The 23,359-nt window shown below is 40.5% G+C and overlaps 1 protein-coding gene across 6 annotated transcripts in view; it reads left to right on the top strand.

The window, feature by feature from the left end:
- The window catches only part of trim13 (tripartite motif containing 13), a 32,296-nt gene extending 9,421 nt beyond the window's left edge, over window positions 1–22,875 (top strand). The window contains exons 2-4 of one of the 6 annotated variants that reach the window (XR_015758931.1): window positions 6,991–7,087; window positions 15,244–15,275; window positions 15,576–16,622. Coding sequence is in view for 4 of the 6 variants with exons in the window: in XM_043700427.2 (XP_043556362.1) it covers window positions 16,632–17,789 (1,158 nt within the window). In the remaining 2 variants the exon portion in view is untranslated. The other 5 variants (XM_043700427.2, XR_015758932.1, XM_043700425.2 and 2 more) reach the window with 5 other exon arrangements.
- The last annotated feature ends 484 nt before the right edge of the window (window positions 22,876–23,359 follow it).

Here is a 23,359-nt window from a genome sequence, read left to right as displayed (position 1 = left end):
TGATCTATGACCCCCTCTGCCTCCCGAATGATCCGAAGTTCATCCAACTCCAGCTCCAGTTCCCTAACACGGTCTTGGAGGAGCTGGAGATGGGTGCACTTCCTGCAAGTGTAATCGGCAGGGACATCGATGGCATCCCTCACCTCATACATGTTGCAGAATATGACTCTGTCCCAGACACCATTATCACAATCGTTGAATAGGTCCTGTCCCAGCGGCAGGACAGATCCTTCGGTGGTGGAGGGACAGTGGTATATGGTCAGGAGGGAGTTCCCTGGGAATCCTCAACATTGACCCCATGAAGGCCTGGCAGCAGCACAGTTGAGTAGCTGCTAGACTAGGTCTGTGGCAGGTGGGGAGGGAACCAACAAGAGGGAAAAACATTCTGAGGAAGGGTCACAGGTCCTGAAGCATTACTTTGATTTCTCTGCACAGATGCTACCAGACCTGCTGAGCTTTTCCAGCAACTTCTGATTTTGTTTGTGAAGAGGGAAAAACATAATTGACCTCATCCTAATCAATCTGCAAATGCACCTCTCCATTGAGAGAATACTCTCCAATTGTGTTGTGTGGCAATAATATGGGCTAAGTTGGATAAATTTTGAACAGATTTAACAAGTGAAGTCTAAGCATCTGTGAGACACTGTGTGCCATCAACAGCAGCTGAATGGTACTTGAGCACAATCTCATGGCCAAGCATATACTCCAGTCGACTATTATCATCAAGCTGGGGATAAACCCTGGTTCAATGGAGAGCGTAGGAGGGCATGCTAAGAGCAGCATCCAGCATTCCTAAAAATAAGGGCTTATGCCCGAAACGTCGATTCTCCTGTTTCTTGGATGCTGCCTGACCTGCTGCGCTTTTCCAGCAACACATTTTCAGATAAGACAGGTGTGCCAAACAGCATAAGCAGCAACTGATGGACAGAGCTAAATGATCCCACAGCCATCACAATACAGAAGAACTAAGCTCTGCAGTCCTGCCACATCCAGTCATGAATGGTGGTGGACAATTAACTCACTGGAGGAGGAGTCACCACAAATATCCCCACCTTCAATGGTGAAAGAGCCCAACACATCAGTACAAAAGATAATGCTGCAGCATTTGCAGCAATCTTTAGCCAGGAGTGCCTAGTGGGTAGTCCATCTTGGCTTCCTCCAGTGGTTCCCAAGATTACAGAGGCCAATCTTCAGCCAATTTGATTCAATCCATGTGATTGTCAAGAAATGGTTGGAGGCACTGGATACTTCAAAGGCTGTGGACCCTGCCAACATTCTGGCTCCAGAACTTGCCACTTCCCTCGCCAAGCTCTTCCAGTACAGTTGCAAGACTGGCATCTCCCAACAATGTATAAAATTGCCCAAGTAGGTCCTATACATAAAAATCAGGACAAATCCAACATTGCCAATTACTGTCCCATCAATCTATACTCTGTCTTCAATAAGGTAATGAAAAGTGTCATCAACAGTGCTATTAAGCAGCACCTGCTCAGCAATAACCTACTCGCTGACACTCAGTTTGGATTCTGCTAGGGTTACTCAGCTCCTGATCTCATTAGAGCTTTGGTCAAAACATGAACAAAAGAGCTGAATTCCAGACGTGAAATAAGAATGATTAGCTCTTAAAATCAAGGCCACATTTGACTGAGTGTGGCATCAAGGAGTCTGAGCAAAACTGGAATCAATGGTTATCACCAAAGATCCTTAGACATCACCTTCCAGACCACTTCCATCGAGAAGGACAAGAGCAACAGATACATGGGAACATAATCACCTGCTAGTTCCCCTCTAAGCCACTTACCAACCTGACTTGGAAATATATAGCTGTTTCTTCACTGTTGCTGGATCAAAATCCTTCAATTCCCTCCCCAAGGGGAAGGCCCTCCAACGGTTAGAGTCATACCTTGCACATGGAAGATGGTTGCAGTTGTTGGAGGTCAGTCATCTCAGCTCTAAGATACCTCTGCAGGAGTTCCTCAAAACCATCTTTATCTGCTTCATCAATGACCTTCCCTCCATCATAAGGTTAGAATTGGGGATGTTTGACCACGATTGCACAATGTTCAGCATCATTCACTCCTCAAATCCTGAAACAACCCATGTTCAAATGCAACAAGATCTGGAAATATCCAGGCTTTGGCTGACAAGTGGCAAGTAACGTTCAGACCATACAAATGTCAGGCAATGACCATCTCCGATAACAAACAATCTAATCACTGCCCTTTTGACATTCAATGGTATTACTATCACTGAATCCCCTGATACCAACATCCTTAGGGTTATCATTGACCAGAAATGCAACTGTACTCATCACAAACACATTGGCTATTGAGCAGGTCAAAGGCCAGGAATACTGTGGCACGTAATTCGCCTCCAGATTTCCCCAAAGCGTGTCCATCTGCTACAGGGCACAAGTGGGGATTGTGATGCAGTACTCCCCACTTGCCTGGATGGGTGCAGCACCAACAATAGTCAAGAAGCTTGACACATCCAGGACAAAACAGCCCACTTGATTGACACCATATCCATTTGCATCCACTCCCTCCACCACCGACACTGAATCACAGCAGTATGTACTATCTACAAGATGCACTGCAGCAATTCATGAAAGATCATCAGACAGCACCTTCCAAACCATGACTACTCCCATCGAGGACAAGAGCAGCAGATACATGGGAACACCACCACCTGCAAATTCCCTCCAAGCTACTCCCCATCCAGACTGAAATATATTGCTATTCTTTCACTGTTGCTGGGTCAAGATCTTTCAGTTCTCTCCCTAAGAGCATTGTGGGTCAATCTGCACCACATGTTATGCAGTGGTTCAAGAAAGCAGCTTACCACCACCTTCTCAAGGACATTTAGGTATAGACAATAAATTCTGACCAGTGACTCCCATGTCCCATGATTGAATATTTTTTTAAAAAAAGTTGTGTGTAAATGGGCTGCAGAATTCCCCACAAATATTTTTAAAGTATGTCATTAGCTATACTGGGATGGCCTAAGTAATGTAACATGCTATATAATGCAATATTTCTTTAAATGTAAAACCAATATTAAGATGAACTTTTTAACCAAATAAAGATGTTTGAAATAACTATTGGACTTCGTCAGACATGAAATATTTCAAACATCATGAAAGCAACTAGATGCTACAATAGGAAGTTGGTTTACTGGAGGGACAAGTTTAATTAAACTGAATAGTTGCAAAATGATTATACATAGAAATTGTTAATATCATGTCTCCTTTTAGTGCTGCACTGTGTGCAATTAGTTGCTTACCAGTGTTTTAACAATCCACACAACCCACCCTGAGAAACAATATGTTTATAGGAAATGATCAACTTCAGCTTATTAGCACAAGTTCCTTATTTGAAAGGTCAAAGTGATATTTTGAGTATGCAGTGAATGCCACATCAATTCACAGCTGTGTAAAGTGTTAATCACAACAATTTCATAAACTAATACAATGAAAAATGCTATGGTTGTTCAGGTTCAAATGATTTTGGATTTATCGGCATGTGGACTGACCATTGGGTCTAACAAGTCATCTCACTCTCACAGATCTATTTCACTATTTCCTTCAAAGCCTCTTTCTCAAGGAACTGTATGAATTGTGCCTCAAGGCTATTAACACTGTCTGGGTAAATGTCGTTCCTTGATTTCTCACTTCCAAACTTTTGTTCCTTAAATGAAACAGTTGTCTCCAGATTTTACCTGACTTGGAATAATTGAATCAGGTGGTACTGAGGCCTTTTTATTTTACCCTGTAGAACTGTAGAGTTTTAGTTTCATGTATGTGTCCAATTTTTCTTTTGAAGATACTTATGTTTGCTTCTTAAAATCTTTTGGATAGATGATTATATTTTCTGCATTTAAAAAAAAATCCTTCAACTCCCTTCTGATTCTTTTGCCAGTTATTTTTAAAACCTTAAAGTCTGATTGCCAACCTTCTTGCCAGTGGAGATCGTTTCCGTTCTTAGTTTTAGTCAAAACTTGTCATGATTTTGAACACTTCGGTTAAATCTTACTTTAAATTTTTTTACGCTAAAGAGAACGACCCCAGTTTCTTTAGTCTGTGTGTATAATTAACGCATATTAAACACTTCCCATTTTAAATTTTTGTTCCCTAGTGTTTGAAGTAATAACTTTCCTTGATTAATTTAGGAACTATCCTTCATGATAAATTTTTGAATCCCACGTCCATTCTCTTCAATTTACTTTATCTTTTCCTGGAATCTGATTTTAGTTGCTGCTTGGATCCTGTACTTTAAGAATACCAGTATCCTTCTGACCATGTCATTTAGATAAGCAGGGTCGACAAGGCAGAGTTACCTGTTTTTGTTTCCATTCCCTCTGTCAATGTTGGGTGGTCCCATTTTGTTTCCTTTCAAACTTTTTAGCAGTTTGATACAACTGAAGGGCTTAGTGAGTCATTTTAGAGGGCAGTTAAGAGTCAACTGCATGGGCTGTGGATTTGGAACCACACATAGACAAGATGAGGTAAGAGTCATAGAGATGTACAGTGCAGAAACAGGCTCTTCGTCTATGCTGACCAGATATCCTTGGCACTTGGCCCATATCCCTCTTAAACCCTTCCCATTCATATACTTAGATTACATTACTTACAGTGTGGAAACAGGCCCTTCGGCCCAACAAGTCCACACCGCCCTGCCGAAGCACAACTCACCCAGACCTATTTCCTACATTTACCCCTTCACCTAACACTACGGGCAATTTAGCATGGCCAGTTCACCTAACCTGCACATTTTTGGACTGAGAGAGGAAACAGGAGCACCCGGAGGAAACCCACGCAGACATGAGGAGAATTTGCAAACTCCACACAGGCAGTCACCCAAGGCTCGAATTGAGCCTGGGACCCGGGTGCTCTGCTGTAAGGATAATAGCCCCAGTTTTTTTTCTGATTCTCAATGTAACTTGCATCCTTTCTACATCTGCAGTACCATTTTATCTCTTTTCTCTAAAGCCTTGTGAACACACTTGGTGGAGGATACCTGAATTGGATATCATTACTTCACCTGGGAACAAATCAGCATAAGCTCCTTGCTTTTGCATGCTGTATTCTGTTTATAAAGACACTTATAAAATTATAAATACACAAATTGTTGACATTGACATTATACATTTCTTTAGTAGCCCACCAACTTGGTTTGTCACCTTGACAAATTAGTGTCGATGCACGTTAAGGCATCTGATTTTACATCTCTTTTAAAATTGTGACATTTGGATTTACTTGTTTCTCCTCATTCTTCTTGCCCAAAAATTATCTCTTAACATTTTTTTTCTGTTTGGTTATTATTTACCCTGTGACTGTACACAGAACTGTTTTCTCCTGAAGTCTATTACAATAATATTCATTGCTTACTAGGTTTCTGAATTTTATATCATCTGAACAATTTGAAATTGTGCCATGGAATCCAAGTTCAATCTATTAATATTGCTCACCGAGTCATTGTCCTAATGTCAACTACAGAGGCACTCGATTATCCGAATGAGATGGATGGGCACTATCTCGTACGGAAAATTGATTGATTATTTGGTTAATCGATTTCCTCTGAGCTCGGAGTTTTCTGAGAAGTCTGCTCCCCGTTCAGGAGTCTAGGCAGCAGCACACCTAGCCACTGCCCTCCCATCTGCCCCCATTCACCCCCAACCCCGTCCGCTCCCACTCTGCCCCCCCCAAACTCTGTCTGCCCACCCCCCCCTCATCCAATTCCTGTCCGCGCCCCCGCTGACACACACATACCGCCCACCACCAACCCCCACCACCACCCCGTCCAGCCTGGGGCAGCCAGACTGTACACCAACAGTAAGACTGCTGCTGCCTTTTATGGGATAAGTTTCCAAATTGTGTGTGTGCACGCAGACACACCACTTTTTACTGCAACCTTTTGACAAGTTCCACCTCTGCTCTGTACAGGACAATGTTGGAGAGATTATATGAGGAAGAGAGGTTTAGGGTACACCCCTGTGTAGAACTCCAGGGAAAGTGTGGGGAGAGCGCGAGCGGGAAGTCAGTCATTTGGAGACGTGACTTGATTGTCTAGGACTGTTCTCGGCAGCATTTCAATGAGCCGAGTTTGTTTTTAATCACTGTACTGGTAAACAAAAGACGCAATCAGGGTTGAAACGCCTCTTTGACGTACTGTTTCTTATCCTCACCTCGCGATCTCCTTCGGATAATCTGATATTCAGATAATTGATATTTGGATAATCGAGGTTCCTCTGTACTAGGGTTTCCAATGTATTATTCCTGCATTTTAAATAAATTGTTCATTGCTCCTTCAAGTTACTGTCTGTGTGACTTTCATACCCGTGTTGTCACTGCTGCTTTGAAATTAGAGCAATGAATGAGGAAGTGACCCAATTTTAACTCACTTCCTGCCTTACACTTTAAAAACAGTTGCTTGTAAAAATTACCTGAGGTAATGAAAGGTGGGTGGTATTTAAATAAGTCTCTTTTTGAAAATATATATATATCCAACATAAACTGAATTGCCTTCACTAAGCCCTACTAATCAGTAAAGAACTTAATAAATTGCTGAGTTGGCTGTCGATTTATTAATCCTTACTTTTCCCAATGAGAATTAAACTAGTCTTGAATTCTTGTTTCTCTCTGTCATCAACATTGGACTGAATGGCTGTAATTTGCCTGCTTTATTTCTCTCCCTGTTCTTAATAAGCTGTGATATGTGCAATCCTCTGGCACAACCCTTGCACTTAAGCAGGATTGGAAGATCTAAAGTCACAGATATTGATGCCTCCCTCAGCAAATTAGCAAATATGCGTCCCATATAGTCTGTCAATCTTTTAAGTACCACTGCTTATATGTTTTAAATCCTGTCCAATTTCTGTACTGCCACCTTGCATATTGTAACATTAACAGCATCCTCATCTTTTAAAATTTTATTTGATCATTTGTTGTCACATGTACCGATGTACAGTGAAAAGTGTTGTTTTGCTATACAGGCAGATTACGCCATGCAAAGTGCATCAAGGTAACAGAACGGAGTGCAGAATACAGTGTGACAGGTGCAGAGAGAGTGATCAAACTAACATTTGAAAGGTCAGTTCAAGAGTCAGATAACGGCAAAGAAGCTGTTTTTGAATCTCTTTGTACACATATTCAAACTTTTATATCAGCAAAATACTCAACTAGAATCTGAGCCATAGCTTTTTCATTCTTAATCAGCCCCTCCGTTCCTTTGACTATTTTCAGGTTCCCCATTTCTGTTATCTTGCAATATATTTTTATGTAGTCTCTTTGCCCTTAATTTCATTTTTAGTTCCCCATGTACTCTCTGAAGCTAGCACGATCTTCTACTGTATTATGAGCCTGACATTTTACCACGCATCTCCTTTTTCTATTTCATTGTAATCTCAAAGGCTTTTGTGATCCTGAGACCTATAGCTTTACGTATGCTGCCTTTCCTTAATGTGGTAACGTCAGCAGGAGAAGATAAAAGGTAGGGAGGAGGGACTTGGAGGAGGGGAGTTGGAAATGTGATAGGTGGAAAGAGGTCAAGGTGAGGGTGATAGGTCGGAGTAGGATGGAGGCGGAGAGGTCAAGAAGAAGACTGCAGGTCAGGAAGGCGGTGCCGGGCTGGAAGGATCCGGCTGAGACAAGGTGGGGGGAGGGGGGATGAAGAAACTGGTGAAGTCCAAGTTCATCCCCTGCCTTTCCTTAATGTGGAAATGTCTTATCTGTAATCCAACTTGAAAGGCTCCCATTACTTGTGAAAATAAAGCAAAGAACTGTGGATGCTGGAGATCTGAAATAAAAACAAAAATTGCTGCAGAATTTCAGCAGGTCTGGCAGCATCTGTGGATAGATAGAAATCCGAGACAATGTTTCGAGGCTGGTGACTCTTCTTCAAATCTGCAAGTAGCTATGAAAACATGGTATACGTGTTGAAGCTAAACTGGGAGGCAGGGTGGAGATGTTGGGGGGGAAGATGAGCAAATAGGTGGAGGCAGACCCCATAGAGAGAGGGAGATATGAAAGGGGTTGATAAACAGGGAGATTATGGATAGCAAGCCAGAATAGAAAAAGAGCAATTCTGGTCTCCTTCCTATCAGAAAGATGTTGTGAAACTTGAAGGGTTCAGAAAAGATTTACAAGGATGTTGCCAGGGTTGGAGGATTTGAGCTACAGGGAGAGGCTGAACAGGCTGGGGCTGTTTTCCCTGGAGCATTGGAGGCTGAGGGGTGACCTTATAAAGGTTTACAAAATTGAGGGGCATGGATAAGATAAATAGACAAAGTCTTTTCCCTGGGGTCGGGGAGTCCAGAACTAGAGGGCATAGGTTTAGGGTGAGAGGGGAAAGATATAAAAGAGACCTCAGGGGCAACTTTTTCACACAGAGGATGGTACGTGTATGGAATGAGCTGCCAGAGGAAGTGGTGGAGACTGCTACAATTGCAACATTTAAAAGGTATTTGGATGGGTATATGAATAGGAAGGGTTTGGAGGGATATGGGCCGGGTGCTGGCAGGTGGGACTAGATTGGGTTGGGATATCTGGTTGGCATGGACGGGTTGGACCGAAGGGTCTATTTCCATGCTGTATATCTCTATGACTCTAAGAGCTGAATAAAACATAATAAGTGGGTAAGCTAAGTGGATTAGCTGTGCTGAATGCAACCCATACAGTGTGGTAATGGGCCTAGGAGAATGTGTGAATGGATCACTATGGTTAAAGAAACCTACGTTATAACAGGACCAAGTGTGGGGTGGGTAAAAAACATAGAAGGAGGAAATCAGGCTCTAAAGTTATTGAACTTGATATCAAGTCCTTGAGGCTGAAGGGGTCCCAAGCAGAAATTGAGATGTTGTTCCTCAAGCTTGTGCTGAGGCGAGCTGGAATACTGCAGCAGGTCTATATGACAGAAATATTGGCATGGGAACACAGTGATGTGTTGAAGAGGCAGGTAACCACTTGGGGTCATTTCTGCAGACAGAGGTAGGTATTATGTAAATGGTCACTATAAGTGCATTTCCTTTCTCCAGTGTAGAGCACATTGTAGCGAATACAGTCAACTAGGTTGAATGAAGTACAGATAAATTGCTGGTACGTCTAGGGCTTTAAATGGTGAAGAGAGAGGAGGTAAACAGCTAGGCATTACATTCTTCTGTGATTGTATGGGAGAGTGCTGTGGGAGTGTGAGGAGACTTTCTTCAAGTCAAAGGTGAAGCCATGCGTGCCCACATGGGTCCCAGTTATGCCTCTGTCTTTGTGGGTCTTTGGAACATTCTTTGTTCCGATCCTAATCAGGTCCCTTCCCACAATTCTTCTTCAGTACCTTGATAACACTAACAGTGCTACTTCCCTCTCTTGTTTGGAATTGGAAAAGTTTATTAATTTTGTTTCTAACTTCCACCCTGCACTCATCTGATCCATCTCTGACTCCTCCCTTTCCTTCCTCAACATCTATATTTCTATTTCTGGGGATATGCTGATCACCAATATACACTACAAACCCACTGACTCCCACCGTTACCTCCACTACACACCCTCACACTTTGCTTCCTGTGTGGGGTCAATTCCATTCTCCAGGATTCTCTGTCTCTGTTGTATCTGTTCGTCTCTGTTGTATCTGTTCTGAATATGCCAAATTACCCGGGGGGGCGGGGGGGCTCAGAAATGTTAACCTTTTTTCCTCAATCGAGAATTACCTGCCACTACGGTTGACAAGATCCTTATCCATAATTGACCGATCTCCTGCACTTCTGTCCTTACCCCTTCCCTTCCCTCCCACGACAATGATAAGATACCTCTGGTCCTAACTTATCAGCACCACCAGTCTCTGCATCCAAAAATATAGTAAGCGTCCATTTCCATCATTTCCATCTCCAATGAGATGCCATGACCAGACACACATTCCCCTCCCTTCCCCTGTCAGCATTCCGCAGGGACTGTTCCCTTTGCCTCCATCCCCAACATTTCCTCACACTCACAAGACCCCTTCCCATGCAATCCTAAAGATGTAGCTCCTGCCCATTTAACTCCTTCCTCGTAACCATCTAACGCCCCTGACATACCTTCCAGGTGAAGCAATGAGTTACCTGCACTTCATTGAATCTTGTGTACTGAATTCATTGTTCATAATGTGGTCTCCTGTACATTGGGGAGATGAAATGCAGACTGATTAACAGCATCCAGTCCCCTGTCACTTCAACACACCACAGATTTCCCATGTTAACATTTTTGTCACAGGCCTGCTGCAGTGTTTCAGACAGCCTCAGCATAAGCTCAAAGAACCACATCTAATTTTCTGCAAACCTCAACACAAGCATGAAGAATAACATCTCATTTTCCGCTTGGGGCCTTGTAGCCTCTAGGACTCAATACCTGAGTTAGTAACTTTGGAGCCTGATTCCATCCTTCCATATTTTATTACCCACTGCACACCCAGTCCTGTTATGACATGGGTTGCTTTTAGCACTGTCACCCATTTGCAAGTACTGCTAGGTCAATTATTACATTATATGGGTTGCATTCAGCACAGCTAACCCATATTTTCACTCTTGGCTCTTGTTATCACTTGTTCAGCTCTTTTGTCTTGGCCAACTATCCATAATTTCCTTGTTTACTTATCCCTTTCATCTAGAGGGCATAGGTTTAAGCTGAGAGGGGTAAGATATAAAAGGGACCAAAAGGGCAACGTTTTCACACAGCGTGTGGTGCCTGTATGGAATGAGCTGCCAGAGGAAGTGGTGGAGGCTGGTACAACTGCAACATTTAAAAGGCATCTGGATGGGTATATGAATAGGAAAGGTTTAGAGGGATATGGGCCACGTGCCGGCAAATGGGACTAGATTGGGTTGGGATATCTGGTCAGCATGGACGAGTTCGACCGAAGGGTCTCTTTCCATGCTGTACATCTCTGACTATGATTATGACTATGACTATCTCGGCTCTGCCTCCACCTATCTGCTCCCCTCTCCCTTTTTCCTACCCCTATCCCATTTTGGCTTCAGCTTAAATACCACTTTTTCCTGTTTATTTACTGTTCTGATGAAGAATTATTGAACTCAAAATATGAACTCTGCCCTCTTCCCACACGTTGCCAGACCTGCTAGGTTTCCTCAGCAACTTCTGTTTTTGTCCCAATACTCATTCACTGTTTTATCTGCCAATTTTTGATTCTAATCTATCTGATCATGAGCTCATTGAAATTACCACCCTTCCAGTTGAGTATTTTCATGTTTGATTGTTCTATGTCCTTTTTTTAAACTTGATATTATGATGACTGTTTTCCAAATGCTCAACTGCTGAAGAATTTTCCACTTGTCTCATTTCATTGCCCACAAAGAGATCCAGCACTGCCTTCTAGGGTGAATTTCCACCTGAAGCAGTGACTGTTGGAGTGAATCACTCACCCATTTGTATACCAAGAATTTACTCTTGAATCGCTTCCTCTCTTCACCCTTAATGCTGCTAATGTTTGGTCTATGTTAGAGTAATTAATGACTCTCTCATTAGTGCTAATCTTTACATGAGTATTGCTGGAAAAAAAGACACACTTTACTTAAGCTTCGTTCTTGCAATCATCAGGACAGTTTGCAAGAAATACAACATAAATGTTTGTTTGTATTGATATGAGAGCAGTATACAGGTGTTGCCATGGAGAATGTGTCAGTTAGATTGATTTACAGTTAATTGCCAGGCTCTGTTCAAGTTTTAACCCAGTCAGCTTGACTCTGGTCAAGGTATTGTCCTAAGAAATGAACTAGAGAATGTTTAAAAACAAGCTGTTATTCTGCATTTCTGAATGAATATTTAATCTGTACTGCTTATACCTTACAGAAATAAATTTTAATGGAAATTTCACAATGTCGTTTTTATTTGGTAACCTAAAATATAGACCTGTAAGATTAGTGGCTCCTATATTGTTCCTTAATTTCAACCAGATAGATTTTGTCTTTGACCCATGAAGTACATCATCCCTCTTCCCTTCATTATCTTTCCTAAATACTTTATAGCCAAGAATACTGTCTCCATTCCTGTTCCTGGTTTGAGACAGGCCTGCAATTCTCCAGTATTATTTACTGCGCTCTGTATATTTGCTTTAAACCCATTTTTAGTATTCCTCATTGTTTTACGAATGTAACTGACACTAGAAGATGGGAAAAGGTACATGTAATAGAATTGGAATTCAGACTCACTAGTAGGTTTCTGCTCTGCCTGACTTAATTATACATTGCAGAGGGAGAGCATTGGTTGAAGAGGGGGAGATTTCCTTTTTTTCAACATTTATCTGCAGTTTATGGGGTGAATTTCCATCTTGAGCAGTGACTAATGGAGTGGAACAGTCATCCATTTGAATTTGACTCTGGATCAGTGGTGCTGGAAGAGCACAGCAATTCAGGCAGCATCCGAGGACAGGCCTGAATTGCTGTGCTCTTCCAGCACCACTGATCCAGAATCTGGTTTCCAGCATCTGCAGTCATTGTTTTTACCCCATTTGAATTTTACCCCAAGCAAAGCTTTCAGTCATTTACCTGAACTGTCACCAAGAGCATTTCTTTATATCCCTGACATGGTTGCTTATTTAAGACAGATGAGGAATTTATTTTCATAGATGGTAGTGAACCTGTGGCATTCGTTATCACGAGGGTTGTCATGGCTGGATCATTAAGTATAGTCAAGGCTGACATAGAGAGATTTGTAATCAGTAAGAGAATCAAGGGTTAGGAGAAAAGGCAAGACAGTAGAGTTGAGGATTATCAGATCAGCAGCCTTGATCTCATTGAATGCCAGAGCAGACTTGATGGGCTGAATAACCTACTTCTCCTCTAGGTCTTACGGTGGAGTTTGCAAACAAGCATGAAATGTGCACTCCACTTTGCTCTTTTATTTCAAAAGGAATGGGATATAAAAGTAAAGAGGTTTTGCTAAAACTTAACATGGCACTAGTCAGACCATAACTGGAATACTATGAACGGTTTTGAGTCCCTTGTTTAAGGAAAGATGTAGTGGTATTGGAGGCAATCCAGAGAATATTCACTAGATTGATCCCAGGTGTGGAGAGTTTTCTTTAAGAGGAGAGGTTGAATAGGTTAGACTGCACTGATTTGGAGTTTAGAAGAATGAAACCTTATTGAAATATTAAAGATTCTTGAGGGACTTGACAGGGTTGCTGCAGAAAAGTTGTTTCTTCTTGGACTGGCTAGGACCAGAGGTGACAGTCTTAGAACAAGGAGTCACAGATTTAAGACCACAGATGGGGAGGAATTTCTTCTCCTCAGAGCATACTGAATCTGTGGAATTGTGTATTGCAGAGGGCTATTGAGGCTGGGTTGTTAAGTATATTCAAAGCTGAGATAAACCGATCTCTAATCATTCAGGGAATCATGGATTATGGGGAAAAATGGAGTTGAGGATTATCAGATCAGCCATGATCTGATTGAATGGCAGAGCAGTCTCAATAGGCCAAATAGCCTATCTTTTGTTCTTGCAACTTAAAGACATCATTAATTCTGCTCCAGCTTCAACTTATTTGCTGAAATCCTCATCCATGCTTTTGTTACCTCTAGATTTCATTATTTCAACAGGCTCCTGGCTGGTTTCCCACAAACTACCTTCCATAAAATTGAGGTGATGCAAAAGTCTGTCGCATAGCTCTCATCCAATCCCATTCACCATCTCCAAAGCTCTGTTGAATTCCCTTTGCTGTGTGTGAAGCATTGTTGTACTGCACTGCCTCTTTAACATTGCCATACAACCATGTGTTTAAAGGGTTTATTGCTCATGTGCAAACTTTGTTTGGGCCAATGTGGCACATTCCTGATTATAGAGGTGTACAGCACAGAAACAGACCTCTTCCATGCTGACCAGATATCCTAACATCATCTAATCTCATTTGTCAGCACTTGACCCATATCCCTCTAAACCCTTTCTATTCATATATGCATCCAGATGCCTTTTAAATGTTGTATTTGGACTAGCCTCCACCACTTCCTCTGGTAGCTCATTCCATACGTGCAACACCCTGTGTGAAAATGTTAGCCCTTAGGTCCCTTTTTTTAAAATCTTGACCCTCTCCTAAACCTATGCCGTTTAGTTCTGGACTTCCCCACTCCAGGAAAAGACCTTGTCTGGTTGTAAGTTTGCTTGCTGAGCCAGCGGGTCTGCTTTCAGATGCCCTGTTGCCAGGCAACACTACAAATGAGCCTCCATCGAAGCACTGATACTCCATCCTGCCCCCTATCCATGTGTCCTGGTCCACTGGGGCATGCAACACCAGGCAAACTCCCCATCCGAGAGGCTAGTAAATGGGGCCCAAACTGATGCGCCCACTGATGGCGGTCTGGTCCGAACGCCAGGCCCCCAGGAACACCCGTGCGCGTCCCTGCAAGCTGCTCCATGCAGCTAAGAGAAATGTTGTCCTGTTGAATTACATTCATTGGTAAATCAATATCTAGATTTTAATGTTTTCCTTCTTGCTTTCAAATCCTGCTATCGCTTGGCCCCTCCATCCTCTGCATTTTTTTTCAACATTTAGTAACCTGCCCTCTTGAGCATCGCTGCATTTGATCATTCTGTCATTTTGTAGCTGTGCCTTCAGATGCTAAGGACCAAAGCTCTGGAATTCTTTCTACCTGTCTGCGTTTTCTCCTTGGATTTTGAGTGCACTATGCTGCAATCTTATTTTCAGGCATGTTCTGCTATGATAGTTACAAAATCCTATATATTCTCAGGCAGTTGAATAGAATTTTCCGGCGCATTTTCGGCTTGATTTTAGTTGTTATAGAATAAGTTTGGTCTTCAGATTAATGATGTGATTAGATTCACGCTTTAGATTGAAACAGCTAAAATTCTTGAAACTGCATTCACTTGAACCACAGCATTTTCACTTCAACTTTTAAATTCTCTTTTTTTTTTTGGATGTGACATTACAGACAAAAAGATTGGCATGGTAGTATAGTGATTAGCACCAGAGACCTGTGTTCAATTCTTCTAACCTTGGTGACTCTGTGTGGAGTGTGCGAGTTCTCCTTGTGACTGCGTTGGTTTCTGCAGAATGTTCAGGTTTCCTCCCACATTCCAAAGATATGTAGGTTAAGTGCATTGGCCATGTTAAATCACCTTGTACTGCAGGCTAGGTGGATTAGCCATGGTAAATGTGAAGTTATGGGGATGGGGTGGGTCTGGGTTGAATGCTGTTTGAAAGGTCAATGCAGACTCAGTGGGCTGAATAACCTCTTTCTGTATTGTAGGAATTTTTTGAATCTATGAAAGGAAATAACTGGTGAGCAAAGAAAAGTGAAGCCTTATTGCTGTTTCCATGTTGATGTCTTGTATCAATAATGTCTTTGTCATGACAGGTACTACTTCATGCTTTAACTCACAGCATTCAAATATAATACATTTCCTCACAATTCTTATTGTTAAACTTTAAAAAACATGAATATTAAATTATTTTCTTGCCATTACAGTTTACCTTTGGTCAACCCAGTCTTCTCTTTTGCACTATTGTTGTCTTTTTTTAACTTTGTATTTAACTTCATCAAAATTATGCATTAGTTTCCTTCCTTGATTTTGAATCCAGGCCACATGAATCAGATGGAAATCAAGAAAAGAACTGGTCACTTTGGAGAATAATGTACATTATGGAAAGAAATCTGCTATCCTTACCTGATCTGGCCTAGATGTGACATGAGTCACAACCCACATGGCTGTCTGTTGTCTGTGGAGTGGCCTATCATAAGCCACTGTTGTATTGAATGACTTCAGTAGTTCAATGTCTTTGGGATATATTTAAATACGGTTATATAGAGGGTTTTCCTTCACCATAGTGGAGGCCTGGCTGCATTATGTACTTAGAAAGTAGCTGACCCCCCAATTCATTATTTGTACTTGCTGTGGTGCTTCTTCAAAAACTGAAAGGCGTCAGATTGGACCTCCAACTTCAAAAGCTCATTCACCACTCTTAGAGACAGGCTTCCTGTAAAGTTATGTCAGTTTAAGGATTAACCTCCATGAAAATCTTGATCATTTTCCCACAGGAAGCAGGTTTGAGAAAAACAGGCCTGATTCCTGATTTCTATGTCTCCTCAAATAAAATTGTTCAGCATTTTAAATTTCTTTGTCATGTCACTTCTTAACCGTCCTGTTCATCATTTCCTGATAGTTAATAATGTTGCAGCTCTGGCATATCCTTATAACTCTTTTTTGTAACCTTTCCAATACCTCCTACATGGTTTTCATGATATGCATTATTGATTTTAATAAAGTTCTATTTTTAAGTTGTTTTTTTTTCCCCCAGTGGTGCCATATTCTATCCCAACTAAAGCCAGGCCAGTTATATGCTTTCCGTTGCTTCTTCTCAAATTCATTTTTAGAAGTACGGTATGGTTTGACTTGTCCATGAACTATTTGCTCTCTCTTTGTCTCTTGTATGTGTTCATTACTCACAGCCTGGCTGAGATTAGATACTCATCAGGAGTGTTAAATTCATGGTATTTCTAAACAATTTATTCTGCTTCAAACCTATTATTCATTTAAGGTTGGTTCCAATACCAACCAGCTAATTATTTGTAATAATTTTGAACATATTAGTATATTTGTAATGTTAATTGTTTTCTGTTTTCCTCAAATAAAGACAATGGAACTGTTTGAAGAAGAATTGACCTGTCCCATCTGTTGTTGTTTACTTGAAGATCCACGGGTTCTCCCTTGTTCACACAATTTCTGTAAGCGATGTTTAGAAGGCATCTTGGAAGGAAATGGGAGAGGTATGCATTCCAAAATCCCTTTTAAATGTCCAACTTGCCGCAAAGAAACTCCCACCATGGGAATTAGCAATTTGCAAGTGAATTATTCACTGAGGGGAATAATAGAGAAATACAACAGGATTCAGATCATACCAAAAGTTCCAATCTGCAAGAAGCATAGTGGACAACCACTGAATATCTTTTGCTCAACAGACCTTCAATTAATCTGTGGATTTTGTGCTACCATGGGAGATCATGAAGGTCATTCCTTCTGTGCCATCAATGATGCCTACAAAGAGGAGAGAGAAGCTTTTGATGGACTTTTCCAAGGCCTTGAAACCTGGTGTTCTGCTGATGTGCAGTCATGTCTTGAGAAACTAGAAAATGACAAGAAAAAGTCCCTGCAATTAATAAGCAAGGATGCAAAAAAGGTCATGGAATATTTTACTAAGTTGCAGCACACACTCGAACAGAAAAAGAATGAGATTCTTTCAGATTTTGAAACCATGAAGCTGGTGGTAATGCAGGCCTATGATCCAGAAATAAATAAATTGAAGATGATTCTTGAAGAACAGAAAAAAGCTTTTGCTTTGGCAGAGACATTTAAGGATGTCACTGATCCAGTCTTATTTCTACAACAGATGCAAGAGTTTCGCAGTAAAATTAAAATTGTAAAGGAAACCCCATTGCCTTCCTGCTCTGTAGAGGTGCATCCTGTAATGAAAAATTTCAATACTAGCCATTGGGATAGGGTGAGGCTGAAAGATGTTGATAAGGTTACTTTACCTACAGAAACTTACACCTTCAGATTTAAAACGCCCACTAAAAAGTCAGGTAGAGTCCTTGCAGTTTTTATTATTTTCCTCCTGCTTTTTGCAGTGGCATTCTGTCATTGTGAGGTAGTACTGAGCCTAGAGATTTTGAAAAGTCAAGTGATCGCATTCACTGACTTGTTGTATTATAGTGAGATTACAGATGTATTTTCACGTGCGTGTAGAAGTACTGCTGAAGAGCTGTGGCAGTATATAGCAGAATTTATGCAAACATAAGATGCTGTAACTAGATTGAAATATCACTGCTGAATCTGCAGTTACACCATTGACCAATGTGGAGTTGCATCTGAGATCTGTAGGATCAGATATCTGGGACTAATATCTTTCACTAACAAGGTACAATACACCAGAATGTAATCAATATTTTAAGTATTTTCACAAATGAGGATTTTCAGTTTTAGATTCATTTTCGAATTTACAACAGTTGTGATTCTAAATGTCATTAGATAGACACATTTTAGCTGTTTATATTGTGCCTAAATGACTGGAGACTGTTGTAATTGAATAGTAGTCTCCCCCATCAGATTTATTTTGTCTTTGCTGTGATGATCTGGAAAGGATCTAATGAAATTAAATGTCTTTGGTGAGTAATAATTATCAATTTTCTAAACTACCACTTGTATTGAATATTCCAGATGCATATGCTTGCACACAGTGATGCGTATCTATTTCTGTAAAAAGTAGTATTGCAGCTTTTCTTTCTACTTGTTTCACCGAAATGAATGTAATGTTATTTTTATGGTCTGAGTATTTTTATGGATGAGTACAGTTGTGCATATTATTATAGAATTGTAAAGTACATTCCTCAGTATGGTGCATATGCTGACTAAAACTGATTCTGGATACTTGTGTTTAATAAATGTTTTAATAATTTATGGATGCCTATTATTTTAGAAATCAATTCCGGAATACTTAGTTTTATTATAACGTAATATTTACATATGTTCTCACTTGGATTGAGATTACTGTCCTTGTACATCATCTACACCTTAAGTGTATCAATAAAAGAAATGGTGATTTCTACATAATTCAGTCTACAGAAGTAGAAAGCATAATATCTATCATTCTACGGTTCTGTTAAAATACATTTCATAAATTTTCTTAGCTTTTTTAAAGAAGTGAAAAATTCCATCACTGGATTACCAGCAATCAAGAAAATGATTGGCATTAAAATGCAAACTGTGGTATATTTGGCTCCGTCTGATTTTTAAATTTTGTTTGGGATTCACCGTACAGGGCTGAACTAGCTGTCATATTCGTACACCTTTTTTCCTCCCTCTTCCCTTCTCCACCCCCACACCCTTTTTAATGCAAAACTATAACTCTCCAGTTAAAATGTTAACAATTCTTACTGTAAGCAGTGAGCCAATCACAAGGTTTTCTTGAAATAAAGAAGGAGCAAGTTTATTAGTGCGTATTCCAAGAAAATTATTAAAGATGAAACAAGTGTAGAGCCTTTGTGCTGTCATTTAGGATTCTCTTGTTGCCTCTTTCACACTGTCTTTCTCACACAGACAAACAAAGTTAAAAGTAGATTATATCCAATACAAATGAATTTGTCTTAAGAATATACAGTTGTTACAGGCGAGACCCCCTCAACACATTTCAAGAAAGTAGCCCGGACCCTAACGTTGCTAGTTGGTTTAAGCAGGCATTAAGTGGATATTCCAGGAGTGATGCAGGTGGCCTAACCACTTAACTTTCAACAAAACAGAATTTATTTTCAAGATTGCGGAATGAAACACAAACAAAAGAGAACAGAATAATTTAACCTATCCGCAAACCCAACAGACTATCCCAACTTAATGATGTTGTTGCAAGTAGTTGCAACATAAACACCCCTTGGCCAAAAAAGGTAAAATCAAAGACAAGGTCTTACAGGAGAAAGAGAGAGAGAGAGAGATTCAGCGTGAAGCACCTTCTTCCATGTAGCTGTTTCTTGGACTAGTATCCTCAAAACTGATGAGCAGCTCTGAACCCAAACCAGAGAAAAGCTGAACTGGGAGAACTGGCCACTCCCCTTTCATTGTACAAGTGTTTCTTTTAAAACGTAAAAGCTTCCTCAAGTAGATCAACCCCAGACATTTTGGAGTGTGTTTCTTTATGACCTCCTGATTTAAAAAAAATCAAGGACGACCTAACCCTGTTAAAGGAGCAGCAGGATCACACAATTTAAGCGTCCTCAAGGTATAAGACCTTAATCTGAGACCATGGTTAGTTAATTGATGTCATCGGCAGTAGTGAATATTGCAGTATTTTTTTTAAAAGATTCTTTGTTCTCTGATGCTTTTTTTTTCATTTCCAACATGTGAAGATTCTCAATGGTGTAAAACAGAAGAAGGCGATGTTTTTACACATTTCATAGAGCCTGACTGTCTTTGTGGGTCAGGTAATCCCTATAGATATTTAAGATTTGTATTTTGGTTCTTTTTTCAGTCTGTGTAAGTCCTAGCTATTAACTCAGCCAATGGAATTCAATGATCGATGTTCTATATTGTGCGTCATGCCAAAATGCATAGGCCAACTATGCTTAGAGTCTTTTCCTTAGATTATGAACTGATCTGTACTTATGCTTACCTGCTTTTCTTCCATATTGCTTAATACTATTTCCCTTAAATAAAATATATCAGAGTCTTAAAAAGAAATGATACTTCAGCCAGAATTTTCAGAGAGAACTACAGATCTTCACCATCCTTTGGAAAAAGATGCTCCCTGATTTCATTTGATTTTGTTAATATAATTAACAATAGTCCATTGACATGTTTCTGAAACTTACTATAGTACTCATAGAGCCCCTACAGTGTGGAAGCAGGCCCATCAAGTCCACACCAACCCTCCAAAGAGCATCTCACCCTGACCCACCTCATCCCTGTAACCCTTCATTTCTTATGGCTAACCTACCTAGCCTGCTCATCTCTGGACAGTCCACTTAACCTGTATCTCTTTGGACTGTAAGAGGAAACTGATGCAAACACTTGGAGAATGTGCAAACTTTACACAGACAGTCCAAGGCTGAAATGGAACCCAGAGTTCTGGTGTTGAGACAGCAGTGCTAACCAGTAAGCCACCATGCTGCCAAGATGGTGTCTGACCAAAGTTCAGTACAATTGCAATATTTTTTGTATTACAAAACTCCTGAAATAAAGGCAAGTTTTCTATTTGTCTTTTTGGTTACATTTGTAGTTGCCTAGGGATTTATTGCAAGAAAACCACCATTTCTGAAATGTCTGCTGTTGCACCTTGCCAAGTTTTGGTTCTCCTAGCATATTCCCCACCATTACAATGTAGACTGTATTTCATTAACAAAACTCACTGGTCTCAGGTATACGTGGGTTATCACTGGAAATGGGCCCTATAATAAGACCATAAGAATTAGGAGCAGACATGGGCCATTCAGCCCTTAGGTCTGTTCTGTCATTCAATTAGATCATGGGTGACATGGTAATCGTCAACTCCACTTTCCTGCTTTTTTCCTATAACTCTTGATTTTCGTACTTATTTAAAAATTTGTCTACCTCAGTGTTGAATAAACTTAATGACCCAGTCTCAACAGCCTTCTGCTGTAAAGAATTCCACAGATTCATAACACTCTGAGGGAATCTCTGTCTAAAATAAGCAATTCCTTATGTTGACATTATACCCTGTGATCCTAGATTCTCCCGCCTCTCTGCATCTGCCCTCTAAAGTCACCTAGGAGTCTTATATGTTTCATTAAAATATCCTCCCATTCTTCTGTACTCCAATGAGTAGAATTCCAACTCATTCAACATTTTCTTATGACAAGGTGAAAATTGGTACTGTAGATGCTGGATTAGAGTAATGCTGGAAATCACAGCAGATCAGGCAGCATCCGAGGAGCAGGAAAATTGACGTTTCTGGCAAAAGCCCTTTATCAGCTGCCTGACCTGCTGTGCTTTTCCAGTACTTCTCTAATCTATTTTCTTATGACTGACTTGGTTAACATACTGGAAATTGAACCCTGACATTTCTGATATTATCGCAAAATGTAAAGGTTTTAGAAAGTATGCAATGTTTGCCAATTCACATGACTTTCAAACCCAGATTGAGAAAAAGCAAAGACTATGTTTCTATATTGAACAAGAACAGGTACAGCTAAAGTATAGGTATAGCTACAGGTAAAAGCATTATAAACCATTGGCACATAACACTATTAAATAAAACTCTAATCTCTTATAAGTTCCCTCTTATAAGTTGCAGGAAAGATAAACTGGTCTTCCTCAGGTTTGCAGTGAGTTTTGACTTCAGAGAACAGAGATACTACTTTTAAGTCAAGGAAAAACTGATCTCTCTCTCTCTCTCTTTCCTTGCTCCAAGTTGTTGAGTTGTATGAAAATTTAGATACATGAAAGGTTTTGGTCCCTGTATCTCAGGTGGGGTCTGACTAGTGACTTGGCTAGTTTAGCAAGATCTTCCTTTTTTATATTCCCTTCCCTTTGCAATAAAGGGCAACAGTCTATTTGCCTATTACCCATTGAACTTGGATGTTTTGTTTTAAATTCATGCAGCTTTCTGCAGTCCTTTGCTATTTAAATAACATACTACTCTTTCATTCTTCCTGCAAAAGTAAGAAGTCTCACATTTTCCCACATTTCCACATCCCAAGATTTGCCAACTCATTTAATCTGTCTGCACCCCTCCGTAAACTGTGCTATCTTCACTACTTGCCTTCCCTACTGTCCTGGTCTTTCCTTGTAGTCACGACAGTCAAGAAGACACAATAATGCCACCTTTTTCTCAAGCGGCTCAGGAAGTTTGGTATGTCCATTAAAAACCCTCACTAATTTCTACAGATGCACAATTGAAAGCATACTGTCTGGGTGCATATCTGCCTGGTATGGCAACTGCTATTGCCCAGGATTATAGGAAACTACAGACGATGGTGTGCATAGCTCAGGCCATCAAGGGAGCCAACCTTGCATCCATGGACTTGATTTACATGGCTCGCTGCCACAGAAAGCCTGCCAACATCATCAAAGACCCTTTGCAACACGGTAATGATCTCCTGCAGGATCTTCATCAGGCAGAAGATAAGAAGGATGAACACATGCACCAGTAAGTTCAGGAACCGCTCCTTCCCCATTATTAGACTATTGAATGGACTCTCTAGACTTGAATAGTGTTGATCTTGCTAATGTTGATCTCTCTTGTACTTCCTGTGTAATGTTACGTATATGTCTCAGTCTAAATCTTTTGTTCTTGCTTACTATGATCTGCCTGTACTGATCATTGAACAAAGCTTTTCACTGTACTTTGGTACAAGTGACAATAAATAAAACAAATCAATCAATCCTACTTAGTCCTGTGTCATCTACAAACTTGGTGATAGTACATTCAGTTCCTTCATCTAAGTTATTAATGTATGTCGTAAATAATTGTGGCTCCAGCATCAGTCCCTGTGGCACTCCACTAGTTATAAGTTGTCATCCTTAAAATGCCCCATTTACCTTAACTCTCTGTCTTCTGTTGGTTAGGCAATCCTAGATCCATACTACTATACTATCACTGATACCATGAGCTTTTATTAGGTAGCTTTGTGTGTGGTACCCCATCGAATGCCATATTACATCTACTTGTCTATCCTTTATCTATCCTGCTTGTTACATGCCCAAATGACTTTAATAAACTTGTTAGTCATGATTTCCCCTTCATAAACCAAAGTTAATTCTGCTGGATTACATCATATATCTTCAAATGCTCCACTGTTGCATTCTTTTCAATAGATTCTAATATTTCCCAATAACATGTTAGCCACTGGCCTACAGTTC

Source organism: Chiloscyllium plagiosum, unplaced genomic scaffold, assembly GCF_037043375.1.
Source record: "Chiloscyllium plagiosum isolate Xiang-an unplaced genomic scaffold, Cpla_swu_hap1 HiC_scaffold_12, whole genome shotgun sequence".
NCBI classification, from domain to species: Eukaryota; Metazoa; Chordata; class Chondrichthyes; order Orectolobiformes; family Hemiscylliidae; genus Chiloscyllium; species Chiloscyllium plagiosum.
Note: the sequence above shows the minus strand (reverse complement) of the source record. Positions and strands in the feature narration are given on the sequence as shown.